This window comes from Dipodomys ordii, unplaced genomic scaffold (genome assembly GCF_000151885.1).
Source record: "Dipodomys ordii isolate 6190 unplaced genomic scaffold, Dord_2.0 Scaffold160, whole genome shotgun sequence".
In the NCBI taxonomy this organism is placed as follows: Eukaryota; Metazoa; Chordata; class Mammalia; order Rodentia; family Heteromyidae; genus Dipodomys; species Dipodomys ordii.
In genome coordinates, this window is record NW_012267376.1 from 3,107,686 (window position 1) to 3,128,124 (window position 20,439).

The window sequence follows — 20,439 nt, forward strand, 5'->3', positions numbered from 1 at the left end:
GGCGACAGACCTGAACCCAAAGCTCACCGGTCTCCCTACCCACACAAGCCCTTCTTTCTTTGGAGCCACGGTAATGCTTTGATCTTCTGGAACTTTTCCATGGTCACTGGAAACCCTGACTGGATGTCTTTTGATTTCCTCTTCTTATAAAATCACCAATATTCTACCTTGATAACCTTAGCTACTTCAAGTATTCCCTTCTTCCAGCAACTTCACTTCTAAACACAATAGTCAAGTTGAGCATCTTCCTCCAGGTGCACAGCTGCTCTGGGGAAAGGCCCTGTGTGTGTGTGTGTGTGTGTGTGTGTGTGTGTCTGTGTGTCTATGTGTGTGTCTGTGTGTGTGTGTCTGTGTGTGTCCTTTAAGAAAGGTTTGCCAGATGACATTATTTTGTTTTTTTGTGGATCTTGGGGCTTGAATTCAAAGGCACGCTACCACTTTGAGCCACAGCACCACTTCTGATTTTCTTGGGGTTCATTGGAGATAAAGAGTCACATGGACTTTCATGCCTGAGCTGGCTTTGAACCATGATCCTCAGATCTCAGCTTTCTGAAGAGCTAGAATTCAGAGGCATGAAGCACTAGTCCAGGTTAATCATTCTTCACTTGTTGGAGAAGTAGCCAAATTAGTGCATTGTTACTTGTCCATATTAAAAGCTTTACAATGAGATTAACTTTGTGGGACTCTAGTCTTGGATCCCAGCCAATTGTAATTTTATTGTTAGCATAAAATTTAGTATGTGTTGGTCTAACAGGTTGTTCTATGTGCATGGGACATTCAGGAAATGTTTACTGAATGAAAAATATCCTAAAGGTTTGTGAGAGAGGGTTGAGCTGTGAGAGATCCTTTGGCTTGAGTGCTGTGTGATGGCTTGTGATCTGGTTCTCAGTCACTGTTGGTTGACAGATGGTCTCAGAAGCTTAGCTTTGCCCTCCCTGGGGTATGCTGTGGTAATGATGGAAGGAAAGAGAGGTTGAGACTAAATATCCACTTACAGGTTTGAAAAACCTCTAATGTAAGATTCTAGGTGGTTTTCTTCATTTTCCCAATTTGAATATCATGGTAACTCTATTCTTTATGGTCTCAATGCTGCTTCAAAATTCTGTGGTATTTTCTTCCTGGGTATATTATCTGATTGAATGCAGAAATGATATAGTAGGGTGAGAATTCAAAGAAGCACTAAATGATACTGGGCAATTTTGGGAACTTACCTTTGAATCTAAAGGAAGGTATATGTGGGGGGTTTTTGGCAAAGAGATGTCGTTAGCACACCAACACCACTTTATTATTTTTTTTAATTTTATTACTTTTTTTTTTTGGTTGTGGGGCTTGAACTCAGGGCCTGTGTGCTTTCCCTGAGCTTTTTTTGCTTGAGGCTAGCACTCTACCACTTTGAGCCCACAGTGCCACTTCTGGTTTTCTGGTGGTTAATTGGAGATAAGAGTGTCATGGCTTTCTTGTCCTGACTGGCTTTGAACTGCAATATCCAGCTGTCAGCCTCCTGAGTAGCAAGGATTACAGGTGTGCCACCAGTACCTGGCCAACATCACTTTAATTGATTTTCTCAAGTGAGTTTTTTCTTTTTCTTCTAAATTTTTCTACAGTCTATTATTCCATCCAGGGTTATATGTTATGTTTATTGGCATGACTTTCTTGTCTCCAGTCATTGGGAACAACACCTTAGTCTTCATTTACTTTTTGTGACATCTTTGTAGAATATATGACAACTATATTATGAAAAATAGTTTGAGATTTTCTGACCTATTCCACAAATTAGTTTCGGGCTGTGCATTTGCGGCAGAAATACCAGAGAGATGATCGATGTGTTGTCCTGCTATCTAGGAAATTTGTCTCTCTCCCTCTTATTGCTTTGTTCTTTATAACCTGGGTAGGTCCATGCTGTTTCATGAAGAGCCATAATTAGAGGGTGAATTTGACACTACTGAGCCGTGTTCTGTGGCATCGTGTATGTCCCTCCACGGATTCCAGATTACATATTGAATGTGTACAAGAATTACTCATGGGGCTGGGAAGGTGGCTCAGTGGTAGAGTGCTTGCCTCTCATGCATGAGGCCCTTGGTTCGATTCCTCAGCACTACATAAGTAGAAAAAGCCGGACATGGCACTGTGGCTCAAGTGGTAGAGCACTAGCCTTGAGCTGAAGAGCTGAGGGGCAGTGTCCAGGCCAAAATCAGGTGCCACCTGTGGCCAAAAAAATAAAAATCACTCAGGGGGTCTACACAGAATATCCAGTGTACCTCCTGCAGGGGTCTTGCCTCTGCCAGCCTGGGGTTGGCTGGTGGGGGATGGCTTAATGCTGTCTGTAATAAGCACCAGAAGGATATGAGAAAGGGTTGTTATAAAACACTGAGGTGTTAATGAGTTAGAGGGAGAAGTTTCTTCATTGGTGATTATCAGCTCCCTCAGCCTGTTGTGTTCCAAGAAGATTTCTCAACAGCCCACAGTGGACTTGCCTGTAACTTCCCACCTTTGTAAGTTTGGAGGTGACAGTTGTGTGATTGCTGTCAGGAGTAAATGTCCCCCTGAGCTTTTAACCAATGGAATTTGCGGTGCACTGTCAAAGTCTGTGAAGGAGCTGTGTCAGCCATATTAGCTAGCTCCTTCGTGGCCTCTGCTCTGGCTGATGTTGACTTTCACCTCAAGAGGCCATATGAGGCTAATAAGATGGGTGCTTCTCTGGATACACAGAAGGTATAAGCCTCATGCACCCTTGTATTTCTCAGTCCATGGCCCAGAACTCTGTGCAGGGAGGTGAACCACAACTAAAAGGCAGTTGGGACTCAACAGCATAGTATGGGCTATTGTGATGATGATGAATCTTCATGTTTGTTCTTCTAGTCATTATAACCAGGTACTTGAGGTTGGATAATTGAAAGCAACAGACATCTAGGTTTCCCTGTGCCTCTTCAGGAAGACTCTACCCTGTGACCTACTCACCTTCTAAGTTTAGGAGCCCCGAGGTCCATCCCACAGCTATGGAGGTTAGTTTCCACCTCCATATGACCTTGGGTGACATCTTCCTAGATTTTCTCTCCCACTTTGTTTCTTTATGGAGTCAGGTGTCCCATGATCCCACCACTGAGGTCTCGCTTTAATATATCTGCTGATGCTCTTAATTGGTCAGGGTTGAGGGACACAGCAAGAACTTACAAAATCAAGTGCTAAGTTTCTTCAAGGAGAGAACTTTGAAGGACAGGGAACGATACCCATGGAAGCAGGAGATGATGAACAAAAAGTAAATGGAGAGCATGTGCACCTGGAAAGAGCCAATTAGAAATCTGAAAATTGAAAACATCTGCGGAACAATAACAATTATGTAACAATACCTAACCATTTTTGATAATCTTAAACAATTATTTAACTATTGAATACAATAACAATTATTTAAAACCAATAAGGTACTTCATGATGAGCTTGATTTAGCCAAAGAGAGAATTGGAATTTTGGAGACCATAAGATATTGACCCAGAAGATCACTGAGAGATAAAGGAATGAAAACTGTGAAAGCCAAACTGGGTTGAAAAGGAAATGTTTGAGAAGTCCCAACCAGCTTTTCATTTGAAGTTCCACTAATTAATAAGTGAATCCGTAAAAGCAAGGCAGTATTTGAATAGGCGATATTTAAATGTTTGAACAGTCTTGGGTGCTGAGGAGAATTTCAAGATTTCTGTATGGTCAGGGACATTGATGGTGGCAGCATCCACCAAAATATGGCAAGCTCACTCACAGTGAGCAACTTGGGAAATCATATATATACTAGGATTGTGATCTGAGGCCATCCCCAGACAAAAATGTGAGATCTGGAAAATAATTGAAATGAAAAATAGACGATTGGTATTGGACTGTGCTTATGTGGAAAAGTGCCTGCCTAGCAAGTACTAAGGTGTGAGTTCAAACTGGAGTACTGTAAAAACAAACCTCTGTACTTACCTTTGTGCTGGAGTGTGGAGGAGCAGCGTCCTTCCTCTCAGGTGAGACCTCTGGGCATCTGGGCTTTTTGCTCCGGTTGCAACTACTCTAAACTTAGATGGAGTTCAAGAGGCAAGACTGTAGAATTACATGAGTCTCGTTCAGATTCTTTGTTACCTATGCAATGAGTCATGGAGCACATCAGGAAACACCTCAGGAGCCTCCTACAATCTTCTCAGTAGTACAGCACACACAGCACTGAGAGCGTTCAGGGGATATGGTGTAGTTTACTCAAAAACTGTAGCTACCAGCATTGGCATTTTTTTCAGAAGGCTCAGATGAGTGGTGATAGGTAATGCCAAGTATGCTTGAGCCAGAAGTGTAGCTGTAGCTCAAGTGGTAAATTTCTGGCCTTGAGCAAAATGAAGCTTAAGAACAGCAGCTAGGTCCTGAGTTCAAGTCCCAAGACACATACACACACACACACACACACACACACACACACACACACTTTGTCTCTCTTTCTGTCTGTCTCTGACTGTCAGTCAGTCTGTCTTTCTGTCTGTCTGTCTGTCTCTCTCTCTCTCGCTCGCTCTCTCTCTCTCTCTCACACACATACACACATCAACACAGAGTGATTGAAGCTGGGGGAGTTTGAGGAAGGTGAGGTTGTGCCATTGTTAGAATAGGTCCTTTCCTACAAAGCCTGCCTGGTTTTACTTCAGGGCTGGGGCTCTGGCTCAGCTTGCCTTCCCATTCTTTCATTGAATGGACATTTGTTTGAAGTCTCTGTCCCTTCACACCCTGCAGGTTGCTGGCTCAGCATATCTGTTAGCCATCAAGGAGCTGAATTTAGTGCCTCCACTTACAAACCTAGACCCCCTAGGTAGTGAAAAGAGATGAGTGCTAGAGAGGAACGATGAATGAGAAATAAAACATTATTGTGATTATTGTGTGTTGTTATACTGGAGTTTGAAACCAAGGCTTCATCCTTTCTAAGCAGGCTCTCTACCACAGGAGTCATGCTGCCAGCCCTTTTACTCTGGTGGATTTTGAGATAAGACCTTGTTACTTCTTGAGCTGGCCTCTAGACTGTGAACCTGGTATTTATACTTTCTTCCCTAGCTGAGATGACAAGTGTGCATCACTATACACAGCATTTTGTTTGCTTTGGAGATGGAGTCTTTGGGACTTTTTACATAAGCTACTCTGGAAATCCAGTCCTCCCAGTATCCAGGATTACAAGTATATAGCACTGTGCCCTGCTTGAGCTCACTTCTATATTTTGGGGGGTGGGGTGGGTCCAGTTGTGGGGCCTGAACTCTGGGCCTGGGTGCTGTCCCTCAGCTCTTCAGCTCAAGGCTAGCACTCTACAACTTGAGCCACAGTGCCACTTCCGGCTTTTTTCTTTTAGTTTATGTGATGCTGAGGAATAGAACCCAGGACCTCATGCATGCAAGGCAAGTGCTCTACCACTGAGCCACCTTCCCAGCCCCTCCTTTTTTTTCTTATTATCTTTAAGTATTGAACTCACTTCTTAATATGCCCTATTCCACTAGTTCTCAGTATTCTTTTCACTGCTGTCTTACATCCAGTGTCAGCTTCTAGGTAGTTGACTAGCCTTCCTAACCCTGGGTGGAAGTTGAAATTGCCTTCAAAACTTAGCTAAATTCTTCCTGTCTCTTCACCTCTTCAGTAAACAGAGGTGGTGGATGGCCTGTCCAAGCAGACAGCTATTCCTGGGAACCCTGCTTTATCCTTCTTATTTCATCCCATGTCTGTAAACATAGCCAACCTTCCATGTAGGAATTTACCAAGAGAAATACATTGCTTGGCATGGATGAAGGCAAGCAGACCCAGGACCAGCACTGAATCTGTGTGAACCCTGAATTACAATGTCATGGAGTGAGACAGTCCAGAGTTATCTGCAGATTCTTTCTAGAGAAGACTGAGATTAAGGAAGATTAAGAAAGAGGGAGATAGAAATCGGGAACCTGGTGCTGCTATCAGAGAAAGTGCAATTTTAGGGAAAATGGTTCCTTGCCACCATAGCAGTGTTGCAGTGGAATAAATAAAATAGGGATGAAGAGGAAGCTAACTAAATATTGTTGATACAAACAGTGCTTTAATTTTGTATGCATGTCTTCTACCATTGCAGTTTCTCTTCTAAATGAAGAGAAATACACTCTATAGACTTGTAGTATGGGCAGCAGCCGCCGCCGCCGCAGCCACTGCTGCCGCGGTTGCTGCAGCCTCTGGGAACCTGGAAAAGGGGAAGCCAGAGTGAGCCAGGGACTCAGCCCCAGGTGGGGTGGCGGCGGCAGAGGCAGTGTTGGCAGCAGCGGTGGCGGCAGCGGCTGCGGCGTGATGGCCAGGGTGGGGGCGCTGCTTAGGCGGGGGCAGGCAGCAGCGGGGCGGCAGGGGCGGAGGCCGCGTGAAGACTGCTGTGGCCGGGCGCAGGCGGCGGCTTTGGTCCGCACCAGCCATGCCGAATAAAAACAAGGGGAAAGAACCACCAAAACTGGGGAAAAGTGGGAAAAGTTCAAAAGAAGGACAAGACATGGTAGACACAGAGTGCTACTGTCTTAAGAGCTGGAACCACAAGGCTTGAAATTTCCACTGCAAAACACAGATGTTGAGCCCCTCATTACCTCTCATAAGGACCCCAGAGGCAACATGGCATTTTAAGCATGACACTTGGCAGGTCACTGTGTCAACTGTTGTTTAGGAATACAGATTGGGGCACATGAGTTCATCTGAACTCTGGGTTGACCCTTACTCCATTGTTTTCTTCTCCTCAGCTTTCAGCTCCCTTCTTCTCTTCTAGTTCCACCCACTTACCAAGCATGATTGACTCACACAGGTGAATTAAACCATTCTTGCACACATTTTTTCCTCTCCTATCTCTCAGTGTTACTCTGAACTAGAATACCTTAACCTGAGGGATTTAAATAGGTTTAATATTCCCATGTTGCTTTGGAACATGTCACCTTTGGAGTATGTCACCTTCACAAGTAATTTTGTTCATGTTCCCCATGAACATGTCTGTGAGCATGGAGTTACCACACACTCCCTTCACAGCCTGTAGTGGGTGGAGGACGGGTGCCTGCTCCAGGCTTGAGAAGTAATCCCGGCAGAGGAATCATTCAGGATCCTGGCATGAGGTTGCCATAACACATCACTTCAATTGTGTGAAAGGTCCTTATAGAGGAAACGCTGGCTAGCTGTCTTCTAGCCTTACAGAAGACAAGGCAGCAAGTGGTCTGCATGGAAGATCACATTTTTTGGCTACAACAAGGGAATATTTGACAGCCTGGACCTTTTTTCCCTAAGGAAGATAAAGCCATGGAGCAAAAGGTACACCAGCAAAGGGGAAAGATTTTCATTCACCTGAGGAATTACAAAATTGAAATGCTGCTTCCTGCTTGTCATAAGTTGTGAGTCATATACTTGTGTGACTCTATTTCCTCATCGCTAAAATAAGTTGGTGAGTTTAAGATTTTTCCATTTTTATTTATGTGGAACAGATAAGGCTCTATTCTGATAAGAAATTTACCCCAAAAGCTATATGGCAGGATATATCTCAGAATAACAAAATACTGTTAAAGGCCATCAGTATTGTAGCCAACTTGTACCTTATCCTAAAAAGGCCTACTTCTTCAATGACACACTGATACATTTTTTTTCTCCTCTCCCAAATAGAATTTTAAAATTTGACTTGTTGCTTATCCACATGTGTCCTGGAAATGGAAGTTTCTGTCCAGTTCTCACTGCTGGTTTTGCAGCACATATTTAAAGAACAAGAACACAGCTGGACTAATAGGCCACTTGATAATGGAAAATGGGGAGATTGACAAGGAACTATATTATTGTGCAGCTCTTCTCAGTAGCATTCAAGTCTGGGGGAGCATGACTAGGCACATTTTATGAATATTTAAAATCTTAATAAATTCCTCAAATCCTAAAGTTCATTTTGCAAGATCAGACTGCAGGATGGTATTGCTGTATTGTTTTGTTTTGTCTTTTGAATTTGTGTACTGTGTCCAAAGTTATGCTTTAAATAATTGTTAATGCATTTGTGAAGTGATTTGTTTTCAGCACATTAAAGGTGATTTGGGTATTTAAAAATTGTAGAATGTTAGAATGTCAAAGAGTATGTGTGGTTCATGCTTCTAATCTTAGCTACCCAGGAGGGTGAAATTTGGAGGATCATGGTTCAAAGCAAGCTTGGGCAGAAAAGTCCATAAAACTTTTTAATCCCCTAAATAACCAGCAAAATGTTGGGCTGGAGGCATGGCTCAATAGGTAGATAGAATGCCAGCTGAGCATGCAAGCTGAGCAAGTACAAGGCCTTGAGTTTGGATTCCAGTACTGCCAAAAAAAAAAAAAAAACAGCAAGGAGACTTTCTATCTGCTTTTTATCTTCAGCCTCCTTATTCAGTTATGTCTCATAACTCATAATCAGTTATACCTCTGCCCCTCTTCATAGTCCAGTGGTTTTATGACACAAAGATTGAATTTATCTTGGTGCAGATTTCCTCTTTAATTAGCTTCATGAAGCTTGAAACAAGTCTTTTTTCATAAATCATTTTTGGAACCAAATCAGCATTCTTCCAGGGGGTAAAAAAAGTGGCCTGTGCTTTCATCTTTCACTTTCCAAAATTAATTTGATAACCAGGTTTTCCTGCCTTGGAGGGTGGTTGTGAGCCTCTCCTGTCATTTCTGATGAGTACTGGAATCTTCAGTTGGTGATTTACCTCACAGCTGGTGTCAACACCCTTGCTTTCCAAACAACCAAACTTTGCCTCAGGAAAGCATGGTTTAGGAATCATCCTGCAGACTAAAGAAACTGCTCTTAAGAAAACACCTCTGGGAGGTTCTAGTCTGTTGGGCCTTGTGGCATCTGCCCCCTTTTCTGCACTTGGTCTCGCAAAGGCTGCACCTGGGCCTGGGACCGGGCCTTCGGGTCCACAGCCACCATTGCCGCTGCTGCCGCTGCTTCGGCCCTCCGCCTCCCGACCATATCCCCGCAAAGTCAGGGAGCTTCGCGCTTTTGTGAAGATGTGTAAGCAGGACCCGAGCGTCCCGCACACCGAAGAGATGCGTTTCCTGCGGCAGTGGGTGGAGAGCATGGGGGGTAAAGTACCACCAACTACTCATAAAGCTAAATCAGAAGACAATGTCAGGGAAGAAAAAGCAGATAGTCAGAAGACAGAAGAAAACATACCGACAGAGGAGCCACCCAGTGAGGAAAGCAACCTATAAATTGATAATGAAGGTGTAATTGAACCAGACACTGATGCCCCCCAAGAAATGGGAAGATGAAAATATAGAAGTAACTGAGGAGATGATGGATCAAGCAAATGAAAAGAAAGGTGCTGCCATTGAAGCACTAAATGATGGTCAGCTACAGAGAGCTATTGACTTGTTCACAGATGCCATCAAGCTAAACCCTCCCTTGGCCATTCTATATGCCAAGAGGGCCAGTGTCTTCATCAAAATACAGAAGCCAAATGCTGCCATTCGAGACTGTGACAAAGCCATTGAAATAAATCCTGATTCTGCTCAGCCATATAAGTGGCGAGGAAAAGCACACAGACTTCTGGGCCATTGGGAAGAAGCAGTGCATGATGTTGCCCTTGCCTGTAAACTGGATTATGATGATGATGCTAGTGCAATGCTGGAAGAAGTTAAACGGAGGGCCCAGAAAATTGCTGAGCACCAGAGAAAGTATGACCGAAAACGTGAAGAGCGAGAGATTAAAGAAAGAATAGAGAGGGTTAAGAAGGCTCTAGAAGAACATGAGCGAGCCCAGAAGGAAGAAGAGGCCAGATGACAAGCAGGGTCACAGTATGGCTCTTTTCCAGGTGGCTTTCCAGGGGGAATGCCTGGTAATTTTCCAGGGGGAATGCCTGGTAATTTTCCTGGAGGAATGCCTGGAATGGGAGGTGGCATGCCTGGAATGGCAGGAATGCCTGGGCTCAATGAGATTCTTAGTGATCCAGGGGTTCTCCCAGCCATGCAGGATCCAGAGGTGATGGTGGCCTTCCAGGATGTGGCCCAGAACCCTGAAAATATGTCAAAGTATCAGAGTAATCCAAAGGTTATGAACCTCATCAGTAACTTGTCTGCCAAATTTGGAGGTCAAGCATAATGCTTCTCTGAGATAGCCCTTGGTGAAGGAAAAGCAACCTAGACCACTATGTGGATGTCGCAATAATACAAACCAGTGTACCTCTGTCCTCGGCTGGAGACTGGGGTGCTTTGAAGATTATCCCTACCCCTCTGCACCCAGTGCAGCTGAAGCAATGTACAGTGGTTTGCCATTAGGGTATTCATTCAGATAATGTTCTCCTAGGAATTAGAAACTTTAACACTTTTAAACCTCCAATATATTTGAAACAAATTGAAAAAAAAAAAAAGAAAACCCCTGTCCCAAGAGAGCAGATCCTTCTGCACCAGCTCATTGTGTCTCAGAGAGTGTCACTGGCTCATCGGAGGAGAATAAAACTATAATAAAGTGCTGTCATTCATGGGATGTCCTGCGGACTGCCTAAGAAGTGGACGGATTACTGAACCTCAACGTTTCTCCAAGCTGTGGTCCATCTGAGTCTCCTTTCTCAGTGTTTTGGGAGCTGTGTTTCTTTTCCTCCCGGGCCAACATTACTCATAACTGCCATGCAGAATATGTTTAATGAATTTCCATCTATAAAAGCAAAGGAAAACCCAAGTGCTTTGCTGTGCCCACTGCCTCAACGTGACAGAATACAGCATCTGCCAAATTCTTTCAAAGCACAAGAGAAAAGCTTTTTGTTAACAGACTAGGACCTAAATCTTTCAAACCTGTGGTTACAATGGTAATGGTGCAAGAGGATGTGGATGGGAGAAAGGACAGATGAGAGAATGGGGGTGAGACTGTCCTGGTCTGTGCTGGTCCCAAGCCAGCTGCCTGCCTGAGCCCCAGGAACAATCAGAGACTAGATAAAAAGGGAGAGAAGCTAAAAATCTGAGAACAGATGTGTTCTTAATCTATGTTTATTAGCTACTTGCCTGAGTAATGACAGGGTATCTCAGAGGCTGCTCTGCCTATAAGTTGGTAGAATCTAGTTATCAAACAGATGAAATTGACTTTAGGAATAAAGGCATGATGAATGAAGGACAAAAGGTAGCATTTAAAGGCCAGTCACTTGAAGGAAGAAGGAGGAAATAGATACTCCTTCATTTTTTCCCCTTTCCTTTGCCAGCACTGAGGTTTGAACTCAGGACCTCCTGCTTGCTAGGCAAGCCCAACCCCAACCATTTCTTTCACTGGCTGTTTGTTTGACCTTTCATTTTGACATGTCCTTAATACACACCATGCTCCTGGGTCAGACTCATCCCTTCTATCACTCCCCTTCATTCTCTCTCCTCCTTCCTAAATCAGTCTCACCATGCTTAATTGCTTATTTTCATACACATCGACATAAAACATTGTGAACCCCTTGGCTACCCTTCACCCTCTCCATTCTCCCATGTTTCACCTTCCTAATGTTTTTGTTAAAGTTCATGGCACTTGTTCTCAGGAACTTTATTATGGCCCTTCACCCATGCATCTATGGTACTTTAATCAGATTGATCACATATTTAGGTACAGGATTTGGTATGTGTTTACTTATATGTTTATCTTGTAGGTCTAGCAACCAAGTATGAGAGTGAATTTGTGTGTGCTGGTTATTTCTGAGCTAGGGTCTCACTTCATGCCCAGGCATGTGCATGGACTGTCAAATGCCTGTTTTCTTTAAGTTTCTACTTGTTGCTTAAACATGTGTACCACTTTACCCATTCTCAGTGGCAAAGGTAAGCTGAAAACTTTCCTGCCTAGATCGGTTCTGCCCAATGTTAGCCCTCCAAGTAGTTAGGATTACGGGCATGGACCACCTTCGTTGGCCATTCATTTCCTTATCCCGGACATTTTTTAAGGGACCAGTGAAGGGTCCAGACAGAGAATGTAAGAAGTAAGTGGACTCTTCGGAGGTGCCATTATATAACATCTTACTACAGATCAGGTCTATTCTAAGAAGCTTACATCATTTTGGACCCTCTTTTGTTTGTGGCATTGTTTTTACCCTTAGGGACAGAAGAGAAAACAGGAGTATTGAGAAGGGAAGTAATAGGTCTAATGTTACAAAGTGAGTGACTTAAAAGCTGTGGTTCAATCTCAGGAAACTTTTCACAATGTTTTTTTTGGCAGTTTGGAGTTCGAGCCTAGGACTTGATGCTTGCTAGGCAGGTGCTTTCCCACCAAGCTACATCTTGAGCCCTTTTTGTTTTGTTGTTATTATTGATTTACTATTGTTATTATTATAATACTGTAACAATATTATATTATTTATAACATAATATTAAATGTTATATTTATAAATGTTATAACTCATGTAGTATAGTAATGAAATACTGGGTCTTGAACTCAGAGCCTAGAACTTTTGCTTGACTTTTCACTCAAAGTTGGTGCACTACCATTTGAGCCACAGCTGCACTTGTGGCTTTTTGCTAATTAATTGGAGATACAAGTGTTTTAGATTTGTCTGCCTGGGCCAGCTCTGAGCCATGATCCTTAGATCTCAGCCTCTGAGTAACTTGGATTATAGGTATGAGTCACCACTGCCCTTCACGCTTAGGCTAGATGAGCCCAGAGCCTATTTTTCTAAAGTCAGTCAAAAGAAAAGTGTCATGTCACCTTAAAGGGCTTTGTGGTATCTGTTTCCTAGAATCCCTAGAACATTCCATCTGTGTGGTTAGACACACTGGCAAGTCCTAACCCAGACTTTCTTCCTGGGTCTGGGACACTGGGCAGTGGTGAGATCCATGGGTGGTTGTCACTGCAGAGAATTGAGCCTGCAATGTGCAGTTGCTAACAGGTGTGTGGTCTTGGTAGACCAGTGAGCTGCTGCCAGCTTCAGCACACAGGAGTCAAGTTAGAAATGTGTGGGCAGCAATGGCCTGGAGAGCCCTGAGGTGGGTCTGGGGGCTGGGTGAAGCCCTGGATGTGGTGTCAAGGCAACAGGCAGGAGCAGGTGGTTCAGCTGCCAGGAGCAGCCAGGCCTGTCATGGTAGATGAGGTGTATGTGTGTGTGTGTGTGTGTGTGTGTGTGTGTGTGTGTGTGTGTGTGTGATGGGTGGGGAGGCGTTGTGATGAAGGACAGCAGCTGGATAAGTCTTCTGGGAAGGAGCCTCCTGCCATGCTGGCCTGGCCACCTCCTCCATAAAAAGCCAGAGGATCCCCAGGGGTCTCTCTGTGCCTGAGTTGGGAGTGGTCATGATGTTTAAGAGACAGAAGGTAGACAAAAGAGAACATGGCTTAAGCAAGGAAGAAACACAGCGGTTAGAAGAGGCTTAGCTGGGTGCTGGTAGCTCACACTGTAATCCTAGCTACTCAGGAGGCTGAGATCTGAGGATCCTGATTCAAAGCCAGCTGGTTAGGAAAGTCTTTGAGACTCTAATTAACCCCCAGAAAATGGGAAGTGGAACTGTGGCTCAAAGTGGTAGAGTGCTAGCCTTGAGCAAAAAAGAGCTTAGAGACAGCTCCCAGGCCCCAAGTTCAAGCCCCATAACTGACCCCAAGATAATAATAATATAAAAAGAAGGCAACTGGATGTGCATGGCATCAGAATTTTTGATGTCAACTCTCAAATTTAGGACAATTTTTATGAAAGTTGAGAGGGAGAGAGAAGCAGAAGGAGGAAGAAGAGAAAGAAGGAGGAAGAGGTGGAGGAGAAGACTAACATTCACTTCTAGGAAGAGGGAATCATGCCAGCAAATGGCTTATAAACTAAAGATGTCGTTTAGAAACAAACTGGCAAAAAGAAAAAACCCCAAATGTGGCCATTTTCAGAAACCTCTTTATTTTATGAAAAGTAAGCAAAAATCTTTTTGTTTAGGAAATGTGGTGTCTGGACTTACTGTCTTCTGTGAGTTAAATCAAGAACCGTTGGGGAATAGAGCTGAGAAAGAAAGTAAGTTTTTTTTTTTTGGTCCAGTCATGGGGCCTGAACTTGGGGCCTGGGCGCTGTCCCTCAGCTCTTCAGCTCATGGCTAGCGCTCTACCACTTGAGCCACAGTGCCACTCCCAGCTTTTTTCTTTTTTCTTAGGAGGTGGTGAGGAATTGAACCCAGGACCTCATGCAGGCAAGGCAAGCAGTCTACCACTGAACCACCTTTCCAGCCTGGGGTCTTAATTTCTGCTGGGACTGGCAGCCAACTGTGATGTTCTCAATGTAATCTGAGGCCTCTCTTCTTAAAGGCCTCTGTCCTTCCTAACATTGGCACACTGCCAGGGTTGGGGTGTAGGGGGTGTGGGAGGTGAAGTTTGAGAGGCTTGGGGGACACATTGAAGCTATCTCCAAACCAAGAAGCAATTCTACGAAAGATTTAAAGTATATTAGCCAGGGGTGTTTTTTTGGGGAGGTGGGGGAAGTAGAGGGGGTAGTAACTGAATGTTAGATCTCTAGTAGACCTCTGTATAAAAATAATAAGCTAAAAAAGTGTCTCACACAAACCCCTCCTTTGTAGTTGGGATTGCCATTGGAGTGTTTCATCTGTGCCAGTCTCTTCCTCTTTGTTCTCTCTCTGGTACCAAGGTGGTACCTGTTAAGGCAAGTTGGCCAGTGTCTGTTTAAAGTTAGGACTGTGCAAATCCTTCCAAAATGCAGTACCCTCTCTGTGTCTGTCCTCATTGGCAAAGAGCTCCCTGCTTCAAGTCCAGAAGTTGGGAAAAATCTGAGCCCAACTTATATCTTTATGAAGTGCTCCTCAGCCAGATGTCATGGCTCAAGCCTGTAATCCTAGCTATTTGGTAGGTGCAGATTGAGTTCTTGAGACCCATTCAATCAGTGACTGGGCTTGGTGGCACATGCCTGTCATCTGTGACGGGAAGCACCAATAGGAGGATCACAGTCTACATTGATTGGGACATAATTGAGACCTCACCTTGAACATAAACTGCAGCCCAGTGCCGGTGGCTCATGTCTGTAATCCTCTTTACACAGGAGGCTGAGATCTGAGGATCATGGTTGAAAGCCAGCCCAGGCAGGAAAGTCCATGAGACTCTTATTTCCAATTAACCACCAGAAACCTGGAAGTGGCACTGTGGCTCAAGTGGTAGAGTGCTCACCTTGAGCTGAAGAACTCAGGGCCAGCAACAAGGCCCAGAGTTCAGTGCCATGACCAACAAAACAAACAATCAAACAAAAATAATACTGCATCAAGCAAGTGTTGGAGTGACTCAATTGGCTGAGCACTTGTTTAGCAAATGGGAGGCCCTGAGTTCAAACCCCAGCACCACCAAAGAAAACTTTTTTCTCCTCTCTCAGTGAATACAGCCCATTACAGAGATTTCCTATTATTATATCTGAACTGTAAAAAAGTTGACCATGAGTCAAGCCATTTGATTCCACCGAAGTACATAGGTTAGTATTCTTGACAGGAGCAGTCTGGGTGTCAAACTGACTTAGGAAAGCCATAGGGTCGGCTCCACACCTGTGTTATCAGTTTTTGTCACTGTGACAAAACACCCAGACCAGCCAAACTCTAAGGAAGAAAGGTTTCAGGGCTTTGGGTCTTGGTGTCTTGGCCCCTTGCCTTTGGGCCTTGTGGTGAAGCAAGTCCTCTTGGTGGAAGCACAGGATGGAGCAAAGCTGCCTACTTTATGGTGGCCGGGAGGCAAAAAGAGAGGAACAGCAGGGGTGGGGTCCGACCATCCCTTAGACATGTCTCCAGTGACCTGACTTCCTTCCACTAAGCCCTTCTTGCTAAGGTTCTAGAACCTTCCAGGCTGCCATCAGACCTAACACGTAGGCCTGGGGGTGTGGAGCTGTCAGAGTTCACACTGTAGACACTCAGTGGCTTGAAGGTCATTTCCAAAGACATCTCTGGAGTTCTGAACTCTCTCCACTGCCTTAGGAGGCTCAGGGGAGGCTTTGCAAAGATTGTCTTGTGATTTTTCCCAAAGGAAGCTACAGATTTTTCAGGGATACGATTCTGGATGAGGATGCTGAGTGAACAGTTCCCAGAATGTGGAAGAAATGTGTGAGACCTTCCTGCTGGCTTAAAAGGAATACTTAAATGTTTGTTTGTTTCTGTTAACCCATATTTGATGAAGCAGAGTGAGCACAGCAGACCTGTGATGGAGCTGATATTCTTACTTCAGATGAGACTAAGCTGCAGTGACCTTAAGAGACATAGAAGTATAATAGGGTCTACAAAAGGCCTGGGCAGCACTGATGCACAGGAGAGTATTGGGGCTTGAATTCAGACCCTGGATGCTGTCCCTTAGCGTTCTTGTTCAAAGTATGAGGTTGTGATCATAGAATGGGTGCTGATTTTGTTTTGTTTTGTTTTGTTTGTTTTGTTTTAATGGAAGAAGAAACATGCTGTAAGTGCTGGAAAGTACCAGGTAGTAAACACATAAAGGAGCAAAGGCATTCAGGGCACAGCAGGGTGGTGTGCTTATAGAGTGGAGAGAGTGCTGGCTTTCCATGGTACCTGCAGGCACCTGGCCTCTCACATGTCATCACAGACACTGAGGCCTGCCTTGCTGTTTGACCCTGGGACATCACTGGGTGGTAGGAATTTCCCAGCTCTGTTACCATCTTAACATATTCTTCTTTACCTCATAACTGAGGTGTTGCCAGGCAGCTGATAAGGTGCCAGGGCCTGAATCCCCAGGCAGTACCTCACAGTGGAGGAAGACTCAAGTTCCCTCCTCAGTAGTCACACAGCTGCAGCCATGCAGGGACTTTGTTCCCCTACCATGCTGAGAAGGGCAGACTGTGGAGCTGCTTGTTGAGTGCCTTTGATAAAGCACAGCAAATTACTACAGACCAGACAAGGAAAAACTATGCTCACTGATCATATGAATCTTTCTCTCAACAGTCTTAAACTCAGGGTCTCAGGAGTTCTCACTTGGCTTTTTTCATTCAAGGCTGGTGGAGTTCTATTACTTGACCACATACACTTCCACCTCTGGCTTTTGGATGGTTAATTGAGGATAAGAGTCTCACGGACTTTTCTGCCTGGGCTGGCTAGGAATCATGATCCTCAGAGCTCATCCTCCTGAGTAGCTAGGATTACAGGTGTGAGTCATCACTAGTACCCAATATTTTGGTAGACTGTGTTTATGAAAAGATACCTTCCAACACAATAGAGAAATTAGACATGAGATTGCATTACCTCTCTCTTACTTCTTCATTTATTTTCACAGCATGCTATTTAGTAAATGTTTTATAAATCCACATACATACATATCTTATTAAGTAGTTGTACAAAGAGATTTCAGTTCAGCATTTCAATTGAGGTCAGTTTATGACCTCCCTCTAAGACCCTTAAGGGTCAAGACTCAGCAAAATTAATTTTTGCTGAAGGAACTCTAGAAAGCAAAGCAAAAAATAGAAAAAAAATTCTCCACGATCGCTCCACGGTTACAATTCATTGTGCCACTCATTCTGGGAAGTGAAAATGTGTGTACCTTCCTGCAGTGATTTCTTTTCAAACCAAGAAAGTGTGGTAGATGGGAAAAACCTGGGATAAACCAGGTTTAGATTGGCATGGTAAGTAGAAGCCAGAGGGTTTTACTTATTTACAGAGATGTGTGGTAAAGGAGAATGAACCTCTGAGTTACTCCATTAACAGTTCAGGATACTTGTGGGATTTCCAATGTAGAATCTTGGTGAACTGGAATTGGTTGCTGCATCTCAGCTACTTCTTGTCCCTACTTCCAGTTCCAGCTGCCTTCCCCCAGCCCCATTTCATTTCATTATGAAACTATCTAAGTAGGAGTAAACACGCAAGCTTCTACTCAGCAGACAGCATGGAGTAGAGGAGGCATCAGGGAACACTGACTGCTTCCTCCTCCTCTTCTCCTTGTGTCTTCTGCACTTAACCCCAGGATCCCAGTAAGGAGAGTGTTAGAAAATGTCAGAGAAGATGAACAGGCTTAAAGATTGCAGCTTTATATCTGGCTGTCAGTGTTTCACCTCTATAATGCTATGAAGATCATGGTTCAAAGACAGCCAGGTCAAGAAAGTACATGATACGTTTATTTTCAATTAACCACCAAAATCCTAGAAATGGGGACGTGGCTCACTTAGTAAAGCACCAGTCCTGAGTGAATAAGCTAAGAGACAGTGTACAGATCCTGTGTTCAAGTCCCAGTACCAGCATAAAATGAAAACAACAACAAAGCTCACATCCTTTCTCTCTTTCAGCTAAAAACTCTTTGCACTGCCATCCTCTGTGTGATGCATCTTTATCTGCTTCTTTCCAACATGAGGCCCACTGGGTTTAATTTTCCACCAAAACATCAGGTTGCCTTGTCTTAGGCTTGGAGGTCTCAATGAGAAGGCATTGTCTATCTCTTATGCTAGATTTTGCTAGTTTGGATCAAGAAAGTGATGATAAACCTGGAACACTACCCCACTTAGATCCATCTATCATTCATTCATGCATGCATACATTCCTTAATTCAGTCAAGGAATATACATGAGGGGCTATCTGTGAGTTGAGGGTTGAGGACCTGGAGCAGGAGCTTAGAACCAAGGCTCCATCCCCTCTCCCTGTGCCTTTCATTCACAGTGTGGTGGAGAATCAGAGACACAGGCTGGAAATAAATAGGTGCCTCTCAAATAGGCGTTCATTGAACTCCTGTTGTGCCCAAATTTCAAGAGGATACAAGGTATTACTGAGCTGCTTCCTGTCTTCCAAGCAGTTCAGACTTTAGTTGAGGAGAAAGGACAGGTATCTCATTTAGCAAAATCTCCCATAATGGGAAGTTTACCTTCATCTTCCTGTTAGTGACATGACATAGACCCTTCCCAGAAAAGGAAAGGAGAGGTGATCCAGGCCAGATTAATTACAGGAGAAATGTTAGAAGAACTAGAAAGCTGGAGAGTTGCTGGCAAGGACTCTGCCTTGTGAGCTGTGTGCCTAGAAAACTGTGTCTGAGTCTGTGTAGGACACAGTTTCACCATTTTCCAAATGGAGATGATACCAAGGATTCTGTAGCATATTGAATTTTCCAAAGATAGCCATACAAGGATCTCTGGACACACATTTCCCACACTGCTCCCTTTTTACTCCTCTCACTTTGTGGTAGGATTGATGTGTCTTCTCTTTGGTCTCCAGGATTATGTTGTGACAGCATTGACTGACAGACAGACTGTAGTGAAATTGATTATTATATTCCTAGCAAAGCTCTATGATCAAAATGCTAAGCACCTAGACATATATTGCTCTTGGAATCCAGCCGCCATGCTGTGAGGAAGCCCACACCCATGTGGGAATCATTGAGCCCTGTGGCCCTCAGGCCTGGCTGAGCTCTTGGTAAATGCCTGGGACCAATCCTGACCATGTGAATGACAGTCTTGCAAGTGGATCATCCAGTAAGCCTGGGTTTAGTTGACTCTGCTTGAACACAGACCAACCCTTGCCCTTTTATAAGAGGACTTAAACTATCATTATTGTTTGAAACTACTGGGTTTTAGGATTGTTTTCATGAAGTAATATATAACTGAGATGCTTGTCATAGAAAGTCACTAAGAAGAGTCCATGAAATAATGCCTGTAAATCAGCACGAAATGTAGCTTTCCAGTAATGATAGCTTTTAAAATAATTTGTGTTACTAATAAGTGAGTTTTAATAGAAATCATCAATAGTATCCAGTAGGTTTTAGGGAACTTTATTTGTTATTTGTAAAACCCTATTGTGTGTGAGCATCCTGGAAGCGTTTTCTGCGGAGATTCTGCTGAACTCTTATGTCCTTTACTGGGTCAGAAAATTATTTGGTTTTCTTTTTTTGGGTCCAGTTGTGGGGCCTGAACTCTGGGCCTGGGCCTGTCCCTCAGCTCTTCAGCTCAAGGCTAGCTGCTCTACCACTTGAGCCACAGCGCTACTTCTGGCTTTTTTCTTTTTGCTTATGTGGTGCTGAGGAATCGAACCCAGGGCCTCATGCATGCAAGGCAAGCGCTCTACCACTGAGCCACCTTTCCAGCCCAATTACTTGGTTTTTAAAGTCTTCCCCCCTTTTTTTTCTTTTCTCTTCTTTGCTTTCTTTTCTGATTCTCAGGAATGATCTACATATTGATAAACTTCTTATTTTATCTGTTCTTTGCAAAAACATAACGAGTACTATTTATACATACTATTTATATGTATACTATTTATACAAGTACTATTTATCCCTTTAACTGCTGTGAATTGGATACTAGAGTTTGTATCTGGAATGTCGTATAAGGCTCGTGTGAATGGCCAAGTGACAAGTCAGAGGCACTAGGAAAGAGAAGTGGAACCTTCAGGAGGAAGAGCCTGATGGAAGGGATGGTAGGTCAATGGTGGGGCGTGCGGAGCAGCTTGCTCTTGAAGTGGATCCTGGGATCTTGGGCCTTTGTCTTTTTCTCTCCTTGGCTATTTTGTGTATAGTCCCACTATGGTGGTACTCCTTGCGACAGACCTGAAAGCAAAGGGCCAAATGACCCTGAA

General features: G+C 43.9%; 1 protein-coding gene and 1 pseudogene across 1 annotated transcript in view; both read left to right on the plus strand.

The window, feature by feature from the left end:
- LOC105998275 overlaps positions 1-20,082 on the plus strand; it is a 58,167-nt gene extending 38,085 nt beyond the window's left edge. Inside the window, exon 6 of the mRNA XM_013032946.1 lies at positions 20,027-20,082. Within this exon, the coding sequence (XP_012888400.1) occupies positions 20,027-20,082 (56 nt within the window). The remainder of the gene's footprint in view (positions 1-20,026) is intronic.
- Positions 9,020-10,064, plus strand: LOC105998260 (annotated as a pseudogene).
- Positions 20,083-20,439: the final 357 nt, after the last annotated feature.